Source organism: Cydia strobilella, chromosome 4, assembly GCF_947568885.1.
Source record: "Cydia strobilella chromosome 4, ilCydStro3.1, whole genome shotgun sequence".
NCBI classification, from domain to species: domain Eukaryota; kingdom Metazoa; phylum Arthropoda; class Insecta; order Lepidoptera; family Tortricidae; genus Cydia; species Cydia strobilella.
This window is the reverse complement of record NC_086044.1, coordinates 16,481,462-16,504,641: the sequence shown is the minus strand read 5'-3', so window position 1 is coordinate 16,504,641 and position 23,180 is coordinate 16,481,462. Positions and strand designations below refer to the sequence as shown.

The window sequence follows — 23,180 nt, the reverse complement described above, 5'->3', positions numbered from 1 at the left end:
CATTTAGTTATGTTTTCTATGCTAAGGCTAAGTATATGAGAACGAATATTTATAATGTTATTTATTAATATTAAAAAAAAAACCGTGTATATTTAGTACGGGACGATATATTATTTTAATATGTATTAAATAAAATGTTGATTGTCGTTGCGGATATATAATATATTATTAAATCTGTACATAAACGTTTTCATTGGTTTTAAAGACGCCAATGTGAGTGTTCAGTAAGTAAGAAGTAACATTTTATTTCGTTTAACAACGAGCAGAACATACCTACTCGTAACGTAACAACATTTTAAATAAACCTAAATAACATTTTAGTCAGATTTGTAAACAAATATTCATCTTAATACCATTTACAAAATATCAACGATATCATATTATATATATTATTTTATTATAATAATAATTATATATCAACGACGGCAAGTAAAATTGCGGTAGGTTATTGAATAGTTAGTGAATGGCCGCAATTATTATAAGCAAGTACACAAATACTAAGTTAAAAAAATGAAACCGACATCATATTGTCGTTTCGATTTCGGTAACCGTTGTTTAGTAGTTATAGTCAACTATATATAGTAATATACATATTTTTATATCTATGTAATATGGCGCGCAAGGGCGGGAGGACATCGGCCCGCGCACGGCGGCAGCGGAGCTGCGGAGCGCGGTGCGCGGGGCGAGGTGTCGACACGCGCTACACGGTCACCGAACGTTCGGAACCGCGGTGTTGAGGCCCGGCCGCGCGTGCGTCCGCTTCAACCTTCCTCAACGCGACCGCAACTGACCTGCGCGTGTAGGTAGAGGCGTAGAGCGCTTCGCGACACCAGCTTTTTGTTGTCTTTTAATAAAAAAAAAGAATATATTATAGGTACTAAGTTAGGTCAAAAGGGCGAGGTATTTTAAATAATTTAGGTACAATTATTTCTTTATATGGAATAATTAGGTATAGTAAGCTGAGAAAAGTATTTCTTCTGGAAACGTAATAATAACAATTATGTTTATTTACTACTTATTGATCTTAAGATTATAGGCATCATAACATTACACTTATCAATTGTTATATAACTGATAAATAAATTGCTAATTACAGTCACATGGTTAAAACCTCAAAAGTTAGACCGCGTATTTTGCGTTTTAATGTAATGGATAATGGAACCGTTTATTGCAGACAAATAGTCCATATTATATAGGTACACAACAAATTACATCATTTGAGACCGTGCACGACGACAGCGCCACACAGCGGTTGGTTGCAGCTATAGGCCCGTATACCGTTCACTGCCCGTATATATTATTTAGAACTATGGCCATCATCATTAATGTAAAAAGTGTATAAGGCTGCCCCCCCCCTGTCCCCTACCTACTTTATGTGTAGTCTGTGCGGAAAGAGAAGTCGTGGGTCGTGGAATATATTGGTTCTCATAGGTACATTCCACGATTCTTCTCTTTCCGCACAGTCTACATATTATAAGTACATGTGAACCACCAACCACCTATGATATAAGTATTCCAAGAGGATATGCAATTAGATTTCCCAAAATAAACCCTTTGGATGGAGCCTGTTATGGGGGCTTGCCTGAGCCAGTGGGGCGCAGGTCCGCAGACCTACAGGTCGGTCGGTCGTTCACCCGCCACGTGTCGCGATTCTAGAACTCTGGCTCAGACGCATCGCAACGTTCCTCATGGCGATGGCGCAGCGGCTGCAGCTTGGCGCGTGTTGCGTCCCGGTCGCGTATTTACAAAAGCTAAACTATTTCAGTCACGCCTCAAATTATAATCGGGGAGCTTTTGTTTATGCATATTAGTTAACAATATCTATACCATATCGGTAAAAAGTAGTCACTCAAATGGATTAGCTTTTTGCTTACATATTTTCAAATATTATTCACGACAAAACCTAGTCGAGTTTACTAACGTCAGTATCGTTTGAATATGATATCTAAATTTTAATAATACTTATTTACTCAAATGGATTATTCCTAGCCACGGTTGGCAAATGTTTTGTACCTAACTGTCTACAAAATGGGAATCCAAAATTACACTATATCAGTAGGTAGGTTAGGTTCGTTAGGTAGCTTTAAATGCCCGAAGGGCAAACCGCCCAGAAATAGGAGCCCCGCGAAGCGGGGCTCCGTCTAGTTAGCTGGAGTTCGTCGGACTGTTTCTTTAAAAAAAAATTACTTCACAACGTAACTAGACGGAGCCCCGCTTCGCGGGGCTTCCTATTTCTGGGCGGTTTGCCCTTCGGGCATTTGAAGCTACCTAACGAACCTAACCTACCTACCTATTGATTTGATGTAATTTTGGATTCCCATTTTGTAGCCAATTACAAAACTTATTTACCAAACAATTCCACTGGCCCAATTCGTAACTGGCTACATACAAGGAATTTTAAATTCCTGTTTTGTAGCTAGTTACCAAATTTAGTTACCAAGCGGTAACACGCTGGCCCAATACGTAACCGGCTTCAAATTAACTGGGAATCTTGATTCCCATTCTGTAGCTGGTTACGAAATTTTGGTTACCAAACGGTACTAAAGGGAGTACTCGTAAAAGTAAAAAAAATCTTAGGCATTGTTAAGTAATTTGCATGAACGGTAATTTATTTAATACAATCGGAGTCATTACTAAAATATGATTCAAATTTTAGATTGCAACAGACTAGCATTTGTAGTAACAATATCCGTATGAATTTAGTTAATAAAGTTTATACGATTTCAGTAAATTTCTATACTATAATAGATTAGGGTTTTGTTAAGTTTTGTCCAAACAAAAGCTAATCTAGTTCAGTTCGCATCTGAACCATATCAGTATAGCCTTTGTAAATACGCGTCCCGGTCGACGACTCTCATCATTGTAACTTATTTATCAACATACATTATACATAAACAATTACAATGTTAATACGTTCTGTGTAGTACATTGCTTTCCACGCACAAGTTCTGATTTTTTTTGAATAACAGCGTAGAAACACGCAAGTCTCACTAAAGGCTGGCGTCCACTAGACTCGCCGAGGCGAATCGAATCGCAATAATTCGCTTTCTATACATTTACTATGAATGGTAAATTCGATTCGACGCGCCGCGGCTCTTCATCAATAGACGCAGTTTCATAGTAAATAGAAGGCGAATTATTGCGATTCGCCTCGGCGAGCCTAGTGGACGCCAGCCTTAAGGCCCATGTCAGTCACGCCAGTGTCAGAAATTAGGCCCCATTCGCACGAGAATTGTGTGCCCCAGTTGTGTTTGACGCACCATAAGTAAGAGCGAGAAAGAGATATCGCTTTCTCGCTCTTACTTACGCAACGCTTTTTAAGCTCTCATGCTTATGGGGCCTAATTTCTGACACTGTTTTTAGTGAATCGGGATTCGTTACAAAAATTATCAATAAAAAGAAATTTTATAATATACCTATTTACAATAGGTGTAATATTGAAGAACTTTCATTTTACGGTTCCGTACCTAAAGAGAAAAAAAACGAATCCTCTTACCAAACCCTGTGAGGTTCCTTCGTGTGTCTGTTTGTCCACCCGTCTGTAAACAGAAAAAAAAAACGAATCCTGTGACCAAACCCTGTGAGGTTCATTCGTGTGTTTGTTTGTCCACCCGTCTGTAAAAAGAAAAAAAAAACGATACCTGTGACCAAACCCTGTGAGGTTCATTCGGGTGTCTGTTTGTCGCAGCATGGTCACAGTGAATGTGCCCAGCCAGAGGGACTACCGCGAAAAACGTAAATTAAAATTTCGTCACTTTCGTCATCTGCCTCTATCACTCTTGCATTCCAGCAAAAGGGAAACAGGTAAAGAAATTTCGATTTTCATTTTTTGCGGTAGCGGCCTTTGAAACGAATGAACCCCATGGCCGGGTTACGTACATATTAAGCGCGCCCCAGACTACGTGACGCGAAGCCGCGAACGCGAGTGTGGGGTCGATTTCGCTGATTAGCGAACTAGACCACACTAACGTTCGCGGCTTCGCGCCGTGATTCGCGCATGAGTGTGGAGGGCCCTGTACGTTTAATTATAATGGGTGTATTCGGCGGGAACAAATGAGATTACACCTTTTAATGCAACTGTTGTACATCAATAAAGATCCCCCCTTTCATCTATGCCTGATAACGAAATAAATTTTTGTATTTGTATTTTGTAAAATAAAACTATGAAAACGGATTATATCGCGTATAATGAATTTATAATACATCCCGACGTTTCGAACCCTTTACAGCGTTCGTAGTCAACGGGTGACTGAGGAAAAATTACAAAGTGCAAAAATACCCACATACTAAAATAATGAACAATCATAGACTATAAACTTTAAGGCTGGTTGTACATGCAAAATCGGTTCATAAGGCTATCCATAGTCAAGTTGTGCCAAACCTATGGATGGTAGAAAGGATCGCAATCTCTTATGGCAGAATTGTTGTAAAAGTGACCGCGTTAAGCTTTAAATAATAGTTCCTAATCTCTCCGGTGGCGCTAGTTAGGCTCTGGGACATGAGTATAACATGAACCATATAAGGCAACAAATAACCAGACCAAATTACGTAGGTTGTTTTTGGTAGTATTTCGGTGTATGGTGGCGCCGCCTAATTACTGTTTTTTGATGGACACTTTTCATACATAGAGATTTGGCTCCTTTATACAGTCTCCATGGCCAAACCTTTGCTCGGAGCCATAGACATGACATAGTATATACCAGGGGGGGGACACTAGAAATATAGTTTAAGTAAAAATGGTAGCGATTTCTGTTAATTCATTCTAGACAACCTACTTTTGCGTAAAGTTGACTTCCGATTATGCAAACTACATCACTAGATGTCACTACATAGTGATATAATTTTAAGGCATGGATACAACATTAAGAAGGTTGCATATACACCTCTTTGTCAAGACCTTTCTTTATTTATAATGCTGACAATGTTGTTACCTTAACAACGGTTTTTTGTCAGACAAAAATAAATGTCGTAAGATATATGTTTGAGCATATTTATTCTCTATTAATTCTAAAGTGGTAGCTGATTAAAAATAAAGCAAGCCTACCCATGAAAAACACCTTTCAAATTTTGAAAATATATTGGTAATCTTAATTTTGTTTACGAAAAACATGTTCGGTGACACTGCAAAGATTCGTGCGATTAGATCCCGCCAAAGGCATCTGAGACCTGAGACAAATTAGAGCGCATATTTGGAGGTACGTGCGTAGACAAGACATACAACCTATGCCTGAAATTCATCAGCTACAAGAAAGACCCAAATCATCATTGGTTTATTACTCATGTGTCAATTTTAAAGAATATCTGGACCAAACCGAAATTCTCCTAATGTGTATTGATCCTAGACACTTTACCTCCGGAATATCTTCAATTCAAGCTCTCGATGTCAAAGAAGGAGTTGAGAACCTGGCAAGTCAGTTATGGGAACGCAAAAGAGTTCTAGGTCAGACTGAGATACAAGTCACAGAAGACGAGGCTAATGCAGCTTTGTTTCAAAGAAAATCAGATACTGCAAGTACTTACACCGGCTTTACTATCTTGTATACCAAATTGAAAGCAATAAACATACTTGTTTTATTGTTAGGTTTTTTATTTTTACTTTATTCTTTTTAAACCTTTTCTATATAATATTAGGTCACTTGGAAGATATACAAGTAATTTTTTGTTTCATTTCTTGTAACCAATAAGATTTTTGTTACAAGAAACCAATAATTTACTTGTAAACCGACCAAGTAGTCCTAATATTATGTAGAACGAAAGTACACGTATGGATGGATGCATATGTAGTTGTGCAAGCACGCATACATACTTAGTTTCAGGATGAAGTCAGAGATGGCGCTTTTAAATGAGTTTCCATAAAATGCTTCAAGAGGGCTCTCTTTACCTATATACTTACTTTACTCTTTGGTATATACATACAAGTAGTTATAGACGCGCCACCGAGCGACCGGGGTAAGACAAAGAATATTCATGGAGGGGGCTTAAAATTTGGGCAGCATAAGATTTTTTCTCTTTCACTCTTATAAATTTCGGTATTTCTCCATCGCCTCCCACCTAAGATGCCGGTTGGTGATAAGGACAAAGCATGGTACTATTTTCTCTTTCCTCTTATAGGAATCTCAATAAGAGTTGTTAGAGCAAAGAGGTAGACAATTGTTGACAGGCTGGCTGGTTTGAATCTTGAAGGATGTTTGAATGGAATGTTATGACGGTTCTCTGTCGAGAAAATAATATTGTCAGCGGAAGCTGTTTTCATTATTATTGTGTTGTATTTTTATATTAAAGTATTTCTTTATACACAGTGTTTTCAGTGATTAGTTTATAAGTGAGAGCAGAAACCCTCACAAATGGAAGTCTTATTGAGAGAGTCTTCATGCGTCAACCTCCACATTTTGAAGAGGAAGGGAAGGAAGACTACGTGTGTCTTATCCAGAAATCCCTATATGGACTTAAGCAAGCACCACGATCTTGGAATTTGAAGTTACACGCTGAGCTGGAGAGCCTTAACTTCAAACGATGTAAGAATGAATCGTGTGTTTATATAAGAAAAACACAAAAGGACACGATAATCCTAGCTGTATATGTAGATGATATTTTGATACTATATAACAATGAGATTGAGATGAAAAAGGTTAAAAATGGTCTGAAGGCAAAATTTGAGATGAAGGATTTAGGAAAGGCCGAACTGTTTCTTGGAATGCGCATTAAACAAGAAAACGGAAGTATTCAAATCGATCAAGAGGAATACATTGACCAAGTTCTTCGCAGGTTTAAAATGGAGAACTGCAAGCCAGTTAGTACACCAGGAGTTCCAGGCCAACGTTTTCAGAAACCACAAGAGCCATATACACCTGATGAAAGTATACCCTACAGAGAGCTGATAGGATCACTGATGTATATAGCTGTGTGTTCTAGACCTGACATTGCGCACTCAGTAAACTTTATGAGTCAGTTTTGTAACTGCTATGAGGAAGTTCACTGGACCATGGTATAGTATCTCTGAAGAGGAGTAATGTAATGCTGATAATAATGCCATCTCTGGGTTATGCTGGACATATATTCCTCAGCCGTGGTGCCCTGCTGAGCTAAAAAGCGGTATCTCAATTGAAGATTGCATGCAAATAAGTACCTTAAATTTGAATCATAACGTTCCATTTCCAGTTCATTCGTTTTTGAGATACCGCCTTTAGCATAAGGAGGGCTGTGTGGCTAGATATCATTCTTGTGTGTAGATAGTAGAAAACAAAATATACCAAAACAAATATTTAAGCAGGTAACTTAATCGTATTTAATTAAATCTAGAAGAACATATTTTAATAAAAAATGTTTTGATAGTGTTACTAACCTTACGTTGCAAATGAACTAGGAAACAAAATAAATTTGAAACGTAAAAGTAGTTTTTTTAATATGTAGTGCAAACACCGTACAATGACAGACTGACGTATTTAGACGAATAAAAAAACCAAATGACGTTTGGTTTGACGGGAAATTTTGAAATTATTTCTAAGTTGTTTTTTAATATAAATTCCGTTTAAACATATTTTTGGTCAGATTTATGTTAAGATATTAACAAACAGCGTTTCTTTATATCACAACCAACCTTGTAAGTTGTGTTGAGTTGTGCTCTTACTCATTCAACCAAACCAACGCAGGCAAGATGAAAAGCAATGCCGGCCGGGCCGCGCCGAATCTGTGTACCTTCTTGTATGTACATCGGTATAAGGGCAAGGTAAGTAAATTTTCGAGTTTATAATATATATATACCTCCTGAACATTTATTTATTATTTCATCTTTATCAAAAGCTTTGATAGAGGCTTCGGGTAAAGCATATTTATGAAATGTTGGCGATGGAACATGGAACATTGTAACATTTCAAATAACAGCCGTTGAACTAGCACCATTCTTAGTGCCCGTAAGGCCCGTCATACACGTTGCTCTGATTATCATAATTAAGATACTATTTTCCGTGCCTAGGTCTTAATCTGATAAATCAACTACAACCTGCCAAAATTAGAAAGACATACATCTACTGATAAAATCCAACCACAATACGTTACCTTTGACGACATTTTACATGAATAATATACCGATTCACTGATTTCTTGTTACCTAACATTAAATGTGACAATAGCACACCCTTAAAATGCATGCTCAACACTTGTCCTGTTTCGCTGTAAAATAACCTTTTTATACTTTTGATAACATCTTAACTGTTAATATATTTTCAGGTATTAAAAAGCTTTCAGAATAAAGTTGCGACACGGCAGGTATCGTGCTTTTCTTCGATAAGTTTTTCGATGTTGTCTGGCAATTTCAGTGAACCTAAAAAAGGAAAATCTACCTAATCTAATGCGCTGTAACACCCAGATCACCGCACCACAAATTGTGGATAAAAAGCTTGAATGTTCTCAAAACTATGAAATATGCGACAAAAATGGATCTAAATTAAATCAAAAAAAGTTGGATCAAACTATTGAAGCTTTCCAAGTTATTTTGGGATCAAGAAGAAGAAATGAATTAGGTTGCCTCTAATTATTGTTTAAAACATAGTCAGGAAATAAATTGTTACATACTTGCTGTTAAGTTATTTTCACGGAAGTGCGCTTAAAGCGTCGCTGTATTTGCATGTGTCTTAGTTACTTGGAATGGAACGTATGTAAATAAGTAGGTACTTATAAATAATATATTGTACTTGATTCAACATAAGTTTTCATTTATTTATTCTGAAAAACTGATTTATGTAGTTTTCTAAGCAAATGGAAATTGGTACGACAAAGATTACTACATAAATCAGTTTCCAATATTAAAGTTGTTACATGTAGGTAAAGAACCCATAAGTACGTGTGTGTGTGTGTGTGTGTGTGTGTGTGTGTGTGTGTGTGTGTGTGTGTGTGTACATGTGTGCGTGTTTACTGCATATACAGTCTCATTAGTTGAGAGCAGGACCGCTAGGGGCAGCACTAGTAGAGACGTGAACGTGAAATGTCCGAGAGTTTCTTATCTATTACAGTAATAACATATACTAATCTATGCACTGGACTGCTACAAAGAGAATACTGAGGTATCTTAAAGGTACGAAAAGCACGGGACTAAAGTATTCCAAGGAGACATACGAATATATACAAGGATTTGCCGATGCTGATCATGGTGGAAACCTTGTTGACAGAAAATCATATTCCGGAAATGTCTTCATGATGGCAAAGGGAGTCATTTCATGGCAGAGTACCAAACAAAGGAGTATAGCTTTGTCAACAGCTGAGGCTGAATATATGAGCCTATCCGAAGCTGCCAAAGAAGTCATATTCCTTAAGAGGTTCCTTACAGAAATTATGGGAAAGGAGGAGTCGCCCATAACAATACATACGGACAGCCAATCCGCTATGGCAATTGCACAAAACCCAGTGCAACATCAGCAGACTAAGCATGTTGATGTTCGCTACCATTTTATCAGAGAAGCAATTGAAAATGGTGCAATTTCGCTAGCGTATTTAGAAACGAAGCGAATGGTTGCTGATGTCTTGACAAAAGCCGTTGTTAGAGATAAGCATGTTTTTTGTCGTAGAGAGATGGGTGTGCATTAGTGAGAGTGAAAGGAATCAGGAGAGTTTGGATGAGGATAGGATGTCTGAGGGAAAACAATTGAGGAGGAGTGTTAGAGCAAAGAGGTAGGCAATTGTTGAAAGGCTGACTGGTTTGGATATGAGGACTTCCGGGAGCTGTCAAGTAACGAACCGTATCTGTGCTACAGCGTAAATTTAATTAAAAATCTAGTGAAATAACAACTATCTGGTTACGGAAAGTGTACGGCGGTACGAAATATAATTAGTGACAATTAAATCACAAACTAAAAGTGTAAAAACAGTGCGTAAAAACCGAAAGCGCGAAAACAAAAAACAAGAACAAACATAACTATTCGTATAACTAGTTATCATAACCTACGAACTGTCACATCTCAGAATAATGACTAAAGCAAAGAAGCCGGGCAAAAATAAAAGCTTGGTAAAAGATATCGTATTCACAACACGTTATTACTTTTTGTCTATGAGTGAGTGAGACAACAATCCGCAAGTTCTTTCGTTTTTTTCAGTATTGTCATAAGATGAACTGAGGGAAATGTCAAATGGTCCTATGTGGTTCTATAATATAATCCAGCCAAATAAAATATAAGTTCGTTATTTCACAGGTAGGTGTCAACTGTAACAACTTGACATAGTCGTATTATTTTAGTTGAAATATTTCGAGATGTTTCAGCGGTCATCTTGGTTTATTTTAATTATATTCTTGCTATTCCTGAAAGATTGTTGGAAAACGTGTTGAGTTTTTATTTGTAATGGTTTGAAGTTCCCTTTGTGATAATGTCTTGTGTGATCGAGGGCTGTAAATCGCCTACAGGAAGAAAAGAAAATACGCACGAACCATCACGAACCGATAACCTTTAATCGGTGTTTTGTTCAATTTTGAAGAAATTAATTTATAGGACCTGACCCTAAACATAGAAATCGATATATTGTTTATGTAATTATTACTTGCATTCAAGTCTATATAGATTTTTGCATAAATTTTCGAACTTTTCTGCTAAGTATGAAAGGTTATATTTTTGGCATAGTGATGTATCGACCTCAGATCAATAACCTATCGACATTTACAGCTTTCTTATAGTTTGGCCCAGGACTGTCTCATTTTAATTGATGAGTACAGTCAAGGGCATAAATATATATACATTCCCAAAGTCTCAAAAATATGTGTACGCTCAGACAATAAAATCGTGTTCACATATTTTTAAGCCATTTGTCTGGATCGATATTTTTGCCTTCGACTGTACCTATAGTTTTCTTTGTTCTTACTTACTGACAGATTGTGTTTGCCAGACTATAGTTTAATACTAAAAACCGGTCAAGTGCGGGTCGGACGCGCGCACCAAGGGGACCGTACTTTTTAGTATTTGTTGTTATAGCGGCAACAGAAATACATCATCTGTGAAAATTTCAACTGTCTAGCTATCACGGTTCATGAGATACAGCCTGGTGACAGACAGACGGACAGCGAAGTATTAGTAATAGGGTCCCGTCTTAACCCCTTTGGGTACGGAACGCTAATAAAAAAGACATTAATGATCATTGATGAATGTTCCTTTTATTAATATTGTTGGTCACAAAACTCAACTTTTTATTTCAGATTTCCAAAGGACGAGGAATAGGGGATATTACTGCAATGTTCTGCCACCAGAGTGCAGCACTAGCTTTTTTAGTGCACCGTATCGTAACTTATTCATACTGTACCTTTAACAGGTTTTTGACAAGTTTTCAGGGGACCTACCGGAAAACTCGAATCCGAAATTTCGTTATCTAGCTGCCTCTTTATCGCTCGAATACGCAAGAGTGACAGAGATGTTAGATAACGAAAGTTCGATTTTCTTGTTTCGCGATAGACCCTCAGATTGTGATAGTGGCGCCACCTACGCCGAGTTTCGCGCAATATTCCCTATTATTAAATAAAAAATATATATTACACGAACGTTTTTTTTTTCATTTCCTATTTGGTACAGTCAGCTGCAGAGAAAAGGTACCCCACGTCCATACTAATTTACAGAACTTTGTATGGAGGGGGGGTGCCTTTTCTCTGCAGCTGATTGTACATGACTAGAAACTATACTTAGTCTTTTAGCATTAGAAAAAACGGTAAACCATTTCCACGTGTCTTTTTATTGACAAGTTTTTTTATAAATATAGCAATATTTTACTTATGAAAGCAAAAGTATGTAAATGATCGTATATTATATTTGTTGTGACTTATTTTCAAAGTGTTTTTCGATAAAACGACACGTTAAGATCGCTCGCCTTCTTTCTAATGATAAAAAAACGAGAGGTATAGTTAGACGGTTCTGAGTGGTAGACTGCAAATGAGATAAAAGCTATATTAGGTACATGCATTAATCCTCATATCAGGCGGCTCTTTGATTCCAAGGATTGCATAATTTTTATACTTTTTAATGATTTTTAGAATATGAAAATTATAAAAAGTATAAAAGTTATGCAATCCTTGTATTCCACGCATTTCATTTCATTTCAACGAGCCGCCTGCTACAGATTTCTTGAAATTGCCGCGTTTTTTCAGGTTCAACTTTCATTAGCCAGACTATTATCAATTTGCCAATTTCGTGATTATTCTTTTACACGGCACATAAACTTATGCATAATTTATCGATATAAAAAGTCGACACAGTCACATCCCTAGCAAATTATCAAACTTATGACACCGTACGTAAATGAGAAATAACAAGCATATATGCATCTCTTTTCGGCACATTATCTAATTCGTAAGGAAGTAAAGTACGGGTATACATATTTGCGAAGCATTTTTGCCCGACTTCTATGCTTTAGTCATTATTCTGAGTGTCACATATCGAAAACGATATCAAGTGTTATGACACTTAAGCTGTCAAATACATAAGAAGTTGCCAGTACAAAAAGCTACCAAAGACAGAATTAGTGTTACCAAGTACTGCCCAGTGTTGCACGATATTAAAAATTCCTACCAATTAGTAGAATTTTCAACAACTATGGAAAAACTGATAACACAACTAGTAGAAAAAATGGAGACCATGAACATAAATATAAATAAAATGAAGGAAGAATACAAAGACCAAATGAAGGCACAAACAGAAAAACTCACCACCGATTTGGCCTCCACAATCGATGACAAGCTGAAACCACTCTTTGAAGAAAATAAGGTACTGAAAGACAAAGTAGAAACTCTAAACAACAAAGTCCGAAGCCTGGAAAAAGAAACAAGAAGGAACAATATTATTCTTCATGGAATCGATGAAACAGAGGAAAATAATAACGAGCTCCAAAAACTGGTCATTGAGGCATTCAGCACGGTGAGCACAGCTGCGGGATCAGAACCGTTCGATAAGTGGGAACTGAGTGACGTCTACAGACTGGGCAGAAAGCAAGAAAAGAAAACGTCGACCCATACTAGTAAAACTTACCCTCGCATGGAGAAGGACAGAACTGCTAAAAAACAACAAAAAGTTTCCCCTGGACACCTATGTCACAAAAGACTTCCCAAAAGACGTCTTAAACACAAGAAAAGAACTCAAAGCAAAGATGCAAGAAGAAATCAAAAAAGGAAACAACGCAGTGATTCGCTATGACCGACTCATAATCAGAGAAAGATCGAACGCAACAGAAAAAAGAAAAAGGTCACCAACGATAACACCAACAAAAAAGACTCCGATGAAGAAGTGCCCCAGAAGGCACCAAATAAAATATATAAGACAAATGCTTTCGATCTCATGAACCGCCCAAGGGCAAAAATTATATCAGTCCACGAGCGAACGAAGCGAAGAATAGCAACGAACGACAGACCCCCGGAAACACACCACAGTAGATCAAGCAACCAACATAAACTATCATTCCCCAAGACGAATAGCGGTCATCGTGGGGAATTATGACCGCAACCCTCCAACGAAAGAACCACAAACAAATCATGCGCAACAAAACTCTAACCAGTAATCCCAGCGAAACTAAACAACAAAAAACAACACAACAGAAACTTGAACAAAAAAACAATTTCAAAACAAATGAAGAACCTGTACGCAGAAAAACACTACAAAATGACATGAAACTGCAGGGAAAGAAGAATGGAGAGAATTGGAGGAGGCCTCCACTCAAAGAGGGGTCCAAATTAAATTAAATTAGTAAATAACATACACAAACTTAACACTAACTACTAGCTATAAGAAAATCACTAACAACACGCAAAAACTTTTAATGTAAAATTGGAAATTTGGAAATAAAGGCATTTTTATTTATTTAGAAACGAAGCGAATGGTTGCTGATGTCTTGACAAAAGCCGTTGTTAGAGAGAAGCATGTTTTTTGTCGTAGAGAGGGTGTATGTTGAAGGATGTGCATTAGTGAGAGTGAAAGGAACCAGGAGAGTTTGGATGAGGATAGGATGTCTGAGGGAAAACAATTGAGGAGGAGTGTTAGAGCAAAGAGGTAGACAATTGTTGACAGGCTGGCTGGTTTGAATCTTGAAGGATGTTTGAATGGAATGTTATGACGGTTCTCTGTCGAGAAAATAATATTGTCAGCGGAGGCTGTTTTCATTATTATTGTGTTGTATTTTTATATTAAAGTATTTCTTTATACACAGTGTTTTCAGTGATTAGTTTATAAGTGAGAGGAGAAACCCTCACAAGAGTGTCAGGCCCTTGCTCAGAGCAATGCTAAGCCGAATTTGGCCGAATGGAGCCGTGTTTGCCCGAAGCGAGAAGTTTCGCTCCCCTGCCGCCGTCACAGATGGGAATAGGTCCATTCCCATTTGTTCCGCCGGGAAAAGACGGGACGGATCATTCCCTTCTGTGCCTCGCTATCGTTTATGTGTTCTTGCATATACCTGTCCCCACCGGGGACAGATGGGAACGGTTCATTCATCTTGAGGGCCCTCCACACTCGTGCGCAAATCGCGGCGCGAAGCCGCGAACGCGAGTGTTTAGTCGATTTCGCTGATTAGCGAACTAGACTCGTAGTCTGAAGCGGGCTTTGCATTCGAGCAATAAAGAGGCAAATATACAGGAGGCGAATAGAGAGGCAAATAAATCCGTTTGCCTTCGTTGCAAAGAGTAGTATAATATATGCTTCGTTGTCTTGATAAATCGCAGTAGTCTGTGGAGCCCTTTTTTATTCGTGGCTCTACTGTCTCCAAATATAGCCTGTCAAACAAGTTTGCCAGTAGCAAAAAGTAGTTGTGACAGCTATTCTACTATGGATGATATTTTATATTTTATATAGTGTACAGTTGTTTATGTAATTGATAGTTCATTTTATTTTGTGTTAGTTATTATTAAAAGATGTAATACGAGCGCGTTATGAAATAACCTTTTATTTTCTAACTGCAAAAAATAATACAAACTGTTTAATATTTATGTTGTAGACATAATATTATAACCAATCCTTAAAAAAAAATGGGAGGAGGTGATCTGGTACGTAACTAGCATGATTTCTATATTTTTCACGCAACTGTTATTAGTGGTTTATTAACAAAAGGTATAATTTTATTTTATTAACAGAACTCGAAGAAATCATGGCATCCCAACACTATCAAAAACCAGGAGCGTGTATGGAAGGCAGAGCAAGCCAGTGCAGAAGAAAAAAAGCGTATTCTGGAGCTACAGAGAGAGCGTGCCGAGGAGCGCGACCGTGCGGAGCTCAACGACCTCGCCAAACGTGCAGCTGGAGCCTCTGGGGCTAATGACAATCGCTTGCATTGGATGTATGATGTATGTAAGGGTTACATTGTGAAAAACATGATACTTTAGACAACTTGATGGAACTGAAAATAAACTAACAACAAATAGTACCATTTTACAAATTAAAAGTTATACCTAAATATATACCTGAAATGGTTCCAGTCTTTCTTTAAGTATTTATGTGGCATTACTCATAGTAAAAATAAAAATTCAGTGAAATTTCGTGTTAAAAAAATCTCAAGCTATTTGAAAAAGCTTCTTCTTTATACTAGCAGCTTTCAGATTGATCATGATTTTAATACTTACATTACTTGCATTGCAATATTAAGATTGTATCATGGTTATGTTAATAAAATTATTTATTTATTTATAAGCCTTTATTCTTAATTTACAGAAACCTGATAAAAAGGTCCAGCAAGAAGATTTTCTCCTTGGCAAAGCCATTGATAGCAACTATGAGGCAGATAAAGTTGAACCAGATTACATCCCTGCTGTGGCTCGGAGGGTGGTGGGTTCCAGCATGCTGGCCAGCGTGGGCGACGCGCAGGTTGATCTGGCGAGGAAGATGCGAGAGGATCCACTGATGCTAGTGAAGGAGAGGGAGAGAGCTGCCCGGGCGGCCCTGTTGAATAACCCTTTGCAAAGGCGTCGCTTAACAGAGTTGCTTAGGAAAGATCAGGTAAATGCAAATTTTTTTTTTTAAAGCCTTCATTAAAGGTCACTCATTTCAGATTTCAGTTTTTTCTTGTGCAGGTTGAATATTTTGTTTATTCATGAAATAAAACTATGAAAACGGATTATATCGCGTATATTGAATTTACAATACATCCCGACGTTTCGAACCCTTTACAGCGTTTGTGGTCAACAGGTGACTGAGGAAAAATTACAGATACAACAACACAATAATTTTGTACAGTCACGTCAGAAAACAGTCCAAAGTGCATATTTATTAAGGTCGTGTATGCATATTTTTGGCTTTTTGTCCGTATCAATATTTTTAGACGTGACTGCTCACATCAAGACTGATATCAAACTGATGCAGCCAGAAGATGGAGTCAAGTGGGCCCAGACTATGTTCATATGATTTGTTTTGACAAGTTGAAATCATTAAGGGCCACTTGCAACATCCCGCTTACCTGGGGTTAAACCGTTAACCCAGTGTCAAATTGTACTAGTAACAATGGTAACTCTAGGTTTGCGTTAAAGGGTGTTAAGTACAGTACATAATAATAAGTGTGTTCTGTGTGTTTTAACAAACATTTTAGATATAAACTTATTCATCTTTTATAATTTCATGGCTATATATATCAGTTTATAAAAACATACTTATTAGAATGAAATTTTTTGTCACACTTATGATTTTATATTCTTTTTTCCAGGAACAAAGAAATCAAAAGAAAGAAAAGAAAAAACCAAAGAAAGACTTGGATAACATGTTAGCTGCTAAACTCACCGCAATGGGTGAAAAACAAATTGACCTAGTGGCTCTACTGGCTTCTAACGATTCCAGTTCCGATTCTTCCTCCGAGGAGGAGCATAAGAAATCTAAAAAGAAGCACAAAAAGTCAAAGAAACATAAAAAGGAAAAAAAGAAGTCAAAACGTGAAAATTCCAGCGAAGTTTCCTCATACGAAGATGACACAAAGAAGTCTAAACATAAGCCTAGCATCGAAAGAAGTAGGTCTCCTTTAATTGATAGCAGAAACCAGAAGTCACGCCATCGGGGCGGCAGCCCTAACGACTCGGATTACGAACATAGTAACAAGAAATACAGTAGAGCCGAGAAAACCGAAGCGAGATCGGACAAGGAAGGCCACGGGCGGATGCGGCGGGACAGCGCCGAGCGCGGGAGGTCGCCCGACCGCTGGAGGAGACGCCCGTCGGAGGAGCGGAGACACGGACAAGACCGACGGCAAAAGTCGCCCGACCGCCGGAGACGGCCGAGGTCGGAGGAGAGGACCCACAGACCGCAGGAGCGGGGGCCGAACAAAGCGGACGCCCGGGGAGGGTACAAAAAAAAGGTCGGCATGAGCTCGGAACAGCGCTCGGCGGCGTTGGCGGCGATGACGGCGGCGGGCCTGGAGCGTGAGCGCGAGCGGGAGCGGCGCGTGGCCGGCCAGCGCGCCGCCGCCGCCGTCGCCGAGCGAGACAAGCCCCGGCCGTGCAAGCTGCGCACCGAGGCGCACTCGCTGCCCGACTCGCTCGAGAGCCGCATACATTCCAACCGGCACTACATCCAGCGGGATCGCTCGCACATGGACAAGCCTTTTGCGCGCAGGTGACCTTGACTCTAACTCGACGACTGTTGTTGGCGCCTAATTTGTAACTGGCCCGTCAAGATGCCGATGGCTTTCGACTAAAATTTAGATAAGTCTTGATATGATGCGTAGTTACGATTAAATTTGTTTTAGGAAAAGGAGTATTTTTTTTAATCCGTTCCAATATCAAATGAAAATACAGTTTTTTTTATGAGCAGGAAGTCGTTTAAGAGATAAACCATTTCTAAAATGCGCGCCTCCGTACCTACCTATCCATCTACCTAAAGTAATATTATAGATCCATCATGCAACTCACACAAACAACAAAAATCAGTACTTTTGTCGTGTTTGTGTGTTTTGCGTCCATTAGATATGGGCGTAGGTGCCGAGGGGCGCGCACTTTTAAAATGAATATTGTTTCTACCTAGTTAACCTTAATGTGCTTTTTTACTCTGCTGGGTAAAAGGTACAGCTGTAAAGAGACTGAATAAAAAATCAACAATAACAATAAAGCAATATAGGCATTTTATTTTAAAATAAATAATATAAATTAACAATATCATTTCAAGAGACTGGAATAAAAAAAATAGCTTCTTGTGACGTTCGAATCTGTACGATGGTAGGCAGGTTAGAGAAACGGCCATCAATCCAAGGGTATTTTTTCTTTTACGATCTAAAACATAAAGGAAGAACAACTGTAAATATATATGACCTTTTTGAGTTGAAACGAAGTTTTGCTATCGAGTTAGCCATTTTTTGCAGCTATCCCCAATTTTTGGATACGATATTAACAGACATACTCGACAAATTATTTTTCACCACCCCAGCTCGTATATTCAAAAAATTATGAGAAATTGCGATATATCCACAAGAGTGGCAAAGTTGATTCAAATTTTGAGGCGGCTGATGATGACTTTAAATAGTTATTTGTGCAACAAGAGACGAAAATTGGTTTTTTTTGAAGTGTTTATTTTGAGTCCCTAGAACGAGAAAGGTTCTATAATTGAATCACGAGCGAAGCGAGTGATTCTAAGTTAGAATCTTGAGTGTAGCGAGAAACTCAAAAACACGAGATGTAAAATAACTGCTCTCGTGTTGCACACATAGTTTTTCACCTCAGTAGTGTAAGGTTAAAATGTATTTCGAATTACACAGAATAATACAGAGAAACAAAAAAAAATGTTATAAAAGTATGAAGTGGCAATTTATGGTCTTCACTAAACTAAAAAGCTACGAAAGTAGGCTTGTTCGAGCTGCTGAGGTGAAAATTATATTTTTGAATGATAAATATTTAATAGCGTTCATTTGGATTTGATTTGTAATGTTTTACAGTTAACATTCTCGCGTTGGTGTGGTGATAAAATTTGTGTTTCACTCTGTAGCAAAGTATCTCTCGTCTAGAAACCCTCGCAACGCTCAAGATTTAATGTTTTATACTCCCATACCCACTCGCCCGAGTTGGCCCAACGTGTATTCTTAGTGTAGACCTTCTTGGCTATATTACTGGCGAGTGGTAGGCATGGTATGTCTAACCGACAGAACTAACCTCGGCACACATGCCAGCGTAGATGGGGTCCGAGTCCCAGGGGCCGCGCTCCGGCAGCGGCAGCGCGCGGCGCCGCAGCTCCGCCACCAGCTCGGGCACGGCCATGATGGGGATGGGGTCCAGCGGCCGGCACAGCGCCGCCAGGTACTCCACGTAGTGCGCCCTGCGGAGAGCGGAGAGCGGACAGGACAGTTACCTCGGTGAGGCCGCGCCGGTACAGGCCGTCGAGCGAGCCGTAGGGCCGCGGCGGCGGCCGCAGCGCCGCGCGCTTCACGAGCGTCTCCAGGTCGTCGATGCCGAGGATCGGCAGCGGGTCGAGCGAGCGCCGCCGCACCAGCCGGCTCAGGTACTCCAGGTAGTGGTTCCTGCGGACGCGGGTGCGTTTCGTTACAACCGACTCTCATAATACTCTCTCTCGTGTATCCTATCCTAAAATTCCTAGAGATTACCAAAAATGCCCTCATCTGTAGTCATAAAGTGAGATTTCTAATATATCAGGAAGGAAAATGTAATCTGTTTTGTAAGATTAAAAGTTCCACATCCAAAATAACATCAAAATGCTTAAATAACTTGCACGACAGGTAAAATTAAAACGATTTTTTTCTATTCGAGTGTTTTTAAACAGACATAATTTGCCTTTCAGAACACTTGAATCCAAAATTAGGTATTTGGTTATCTCGTCAGTGGGACCGTACGGATACAAGTCCTTCTAACATTAAGATTACAAGAATGTGAATAACAATTTGTGGCATTTTCAACCAAAAGGGCAAGGGGGGGGGTTATCTATTACATAATTATTAAGTCGTAACGAAACGCATCCGTATCAAGTGCAATGGCACTTACACCGCTACCTGTGTCCTCGCCTTCTCTCTTTTTAACCGACTTCAAGATTTCAAAAGGAGGAGGTTCTCAATTCGGTTGTTTTTTTTAAATGTTTGTTACTCCATAACTCCGTCATTTTTGGACCGATTTTGAAAATTCTTTTTTTGATTGTAAGTATATACATACAGATTGGTCCCGTTTCTGTCAAAACGCAGTTCTGATGATGGGATCCATGAGGAATCGAGGGAACTCCTCAAATGATAAAGGCATATAGTGATTTTAGTATTTTCATCAACAAATCAAGCATTTACATTTAAAAAACTGACATTTGATGAAGTGGAACTGCTGATGATGATCAGAACGGAACTCTTCAATGACGCATAGTTCACGTTTGGCGATTTGTCCTCTTCGTTATGTTTGTTAAGCATTAGGTTTTCAAGACACATTTTTGTCAAGCTCGAGTTCTGATGATGGGATCCATGAGGGATCGAGGGAACTCCTCAAATGTGAAAGGCATACATATAGTGATTTTTGTATTTTCATCAACCATTTACATAAAAAAATGACATTTGATGAAGTGGAACTGCTGATTTTGATCAGAGTGGAACTCTTCAACGACATATAGTTCACGTTTAGCGATTTATTCTCTTCGTTATGGACCTAGACCCAAACTTGGACCTGGACTTTTTTTTGAACTGCGATCCTCACAGAACCGAACTGCTATCAGAAAAGTGGGTTAGGTTAGGTTAGGTTAGAACTGTGACCCTTGCAGAAACGAAATGCTACTAGAAAAGTGGGTGGTTTTACCTCCTTTTAGTTAGGCAAAAGATGCTGTCTATTTCATTTCATTGTCTGGAGTGCACCATCAACAATAAGTAACCTTTCAACGGCAACCCCATTGATGAAGTCGGTTTTTTTCTTAAAAATTATCCAATACCAATTACAGTGTAATAATTAGATAACTGACATAAATTAACAGTCTAGAGCTTATAATTGTTAATAGAAAGACTACGCTAAGTTACACATAAAGAGATCATTTAAATGGTAAGAACGAATGCCTGCGTGCTTCAATGTAGCTAGTTATGCACTAGTTTTGAAGGTAGGTACAATAATGTGATATGATGAAAGATAAGAGTTGAGGTACCTATACTCATATCTCTCATATCACATCATCTTCATTCATCTCTACTTTTAGCAGGCGCGAAACAACCGATGCATTCTCCTCTCCTGTACAACCCCACGTGACGAGTGGTCGGCGGTCATGTCAACCATAATTTGCGAATATGTGAATAGAATTAGTGAATCGATATTTCAGCTGGATTGTCTGAAGCTACTTTGGTTACTTCAATCTTCTGTAACCTTGTGTTAATTACACCCAAATAGGTATAGGAAGAGTTGACATGGTCAATTACCGCTATAACTATGTATCCGGATCGAAGGCGATCCGGATCCATATCCGGATCCGGATAGTTATAGCGGTAATGCACATTGCACATACTTGCAGAGGCCGGCGTGCTGGGGCGGCGCTAGGGCGTTGCAGGCGCCGTCCACGAGCCCGGCGGGCGTCTCGCGCTGCAGCTGCACCGGGCAGCGGGGCGCAGACCCTTCTGGCGCCTCCACTTCGAATGTTACGTTGTTCATCTGTAACATTTACCTTAATGGTGGAATGGACTTCCGGTTCGAACGCCATCTTGATAGTAGCCTCGTGATTAATTCCTTTGTTTTTTGCTCATTAATATTGTTTAAAGTGTAATATCGATAGCTTTATTATACAATAATCTAATGTGGTAGTGTGCAGTGAATGGAGAATTAATCTCAAAGCGTGTTTAACCACCATTTTGGAGTCAACGGCCGGTAGTCCACGTGCTTCTCGTAAAATCCAGCTATCGGTTTTACGAGACAACTACAACAACCACCGAACAGCGTCGTGCTCTAAGAGCATTTATTTTGTTCCTACCCTTTTACGTGACATTGGCTACGGGCAACACCGCCCTCAAGTCCATCAAGAAAAGAAAGAAAGAAGAACTTTATTGTGAAATTTAAAATAATTTATTTCATCCAAAAATTAAAACAATCATAATACGCTTAAATAGTACTTAAATACTATAACATGTATGTACAAACATGGTTTAGAAAAGTAAACATAAAATATAAGATCTTGTAAGCAAAAATTGTAACAGGTTCTAACATATTTTACATTAACACCTAAACTAAGTAACTTAATACTTGTATCTAATTAACAGAAAATTAAAATGCTAAAATGATGTATGTCAGCTGAAGGGACATAATTACCTGTAGTGTAGCAGATCTACCTCTAGTCTCTAGTGGGTACATAGGGTCAATGATTGTATAAGATGTGAAAACTCTAAGAAAAGTAGGTACTTACATTAGCCATCATATTCCTATCCCATCATAGTACTATGCTATGTGATAGAGAATATGAGCTGCATACTTATTGGGGTTAATTGTTGATGGAGTGGAGGGAGGTAGGTGGTTTAATAATGAACCTTACGTAACGTACTACGTAGTGAATAGAACACAATAGGTCAATGGTCGCTTTACCTGCAATAGCGTCTGCAGTTCATGCGGCTCTTTATCGCGCAGATAGAAGAGACAGTTTCTCGGATGGTGCGCGTGCAGGCCTAGGCGCGCGCAGTATTCGCTGAGGCCGCAGCGCGCGCCCATAGTGAACGGTTTTCCACAGCCGTAGCAGAACTCGTACTTGCATTGCGTGCACGTGAAGTGCATGCAGCCGCCTCTGCAATCAAATTAGATTAACATTTAATAACAGTTGCTTATGCTGAGCTCTTGCACCTAAAATAAAAAGTTCTAGACCCAATCGGGTGTTCTAAGTAACTGACAATCGTTTATATAAAAAAGCCAATCGAAACTTTAACAATGTAGTTCATCCATAAAGTGGCCATGCACTTTTGCAGCTGGGTGTACCTACCTTGGAAATGATTAGGTACATGAGTTTTCGTTCGCCTTTACCATTCTCATAGAGTAACTTATACTAGAGCGGTACTGTCATAGTAAATTTTGTAACCTCTGTCACGGATTTAGATTTTAATAAACCGGATGGAGTACACGGGCCAAAAAGTGTGTCCACATGAGAAGTCAAAGTGGGCGTTTGCATCTCTTTCTAATTAGGGTGACCATAAGTCATATGTATGTGGGATATTAGGATAAGTTGGAATGTATAGTTTGGCCAAGATCTTTTTTCATTCATGCATAGGAAGTCAGAGAGAATGGATATAGTTTTTTTCTCCTCTGTAAAACGCTTCTCAAAACCTTACTT

The 23,180-nt window shown here is 38.9% G+C and overlaps 2 protein-coding genes across 2 annotated transcripts in view; one reads left to right on the top strand and one right to left on the bottom strand.

Moving 5' to 3' along the window:
• Positions 1-14,781: 14,781 nt before the first annotated feature.
• Positions 14,782-17,631, top strand: LOC134740687 (pre-mRNA-splicing factor CWC25 homolog). Its single transcript, XM_063673247.1, has 4 exons — positions 14,782-14,989; positions 15,077-15,286; positions 15,651-15,935; positions 16,636-17,631. The coding sequence occupies exons 1-4, from the start codon at positions 14,972-14,974 to the stop codon at positions 17,536-17,538; spliced, it is 1,416 nt and encodes a 471-aa protein (XP_063529317.1). The 5' UTR covers positions 14,782-14,971; the 3' UTR covers positions 17,539-17,631.
• A 462-nt stretch (positions 17,632-18,093) lies between these two features.
• Positions 18,094-23,180, bottom strand: part of LOC134740920 (E3 ubiquitin-protein ligase lubel-like) — a 41,236-nt gene continuing 36,149 nt past the window's right edge. Inside the window, exons 26-29 of the mRNA XM_063673577.1 lie at positions 22,445-22,640; positions 21,381-21,523; positions 19,257-19,425; positions 18,094-18,187 (exon numbers count right to left, since the gene is read on the bottom strand). Of these exons, the coding sequence (XP_063529647.1) occupies positions 18,158-18,187; positions 19,257-19,425; positions 21,381-21,523; positions 22,445-22,640 (538 nt within the window). The 3' untranslated portion in view covers positions 18,094-18,157. The remainder of the gene's footprint in view (positions 18,188-19,256; positions 19,426-21,380; positions 21,524-22,444; positions 22,641-23,180) is intronic.

Coding starts and splice junctions, on each gene's coding strand:
- LOC134740687 (XM_063673247.1), top strand. Junction 15,287..15,650: donor GCTTGCATTGGATGTATGAT/GTATGTAAGGGT, acceptor CTTAATTTACAG/AAACCTGATAAAAAGGTCCA. Junction 15,936..16,635: donor AGTTGCTTAGGAAAGATCAG/GTAAATGCAAAT, acceptor TCTTTTTTCCAG/GAACAAAGAAATCAAAAGAA.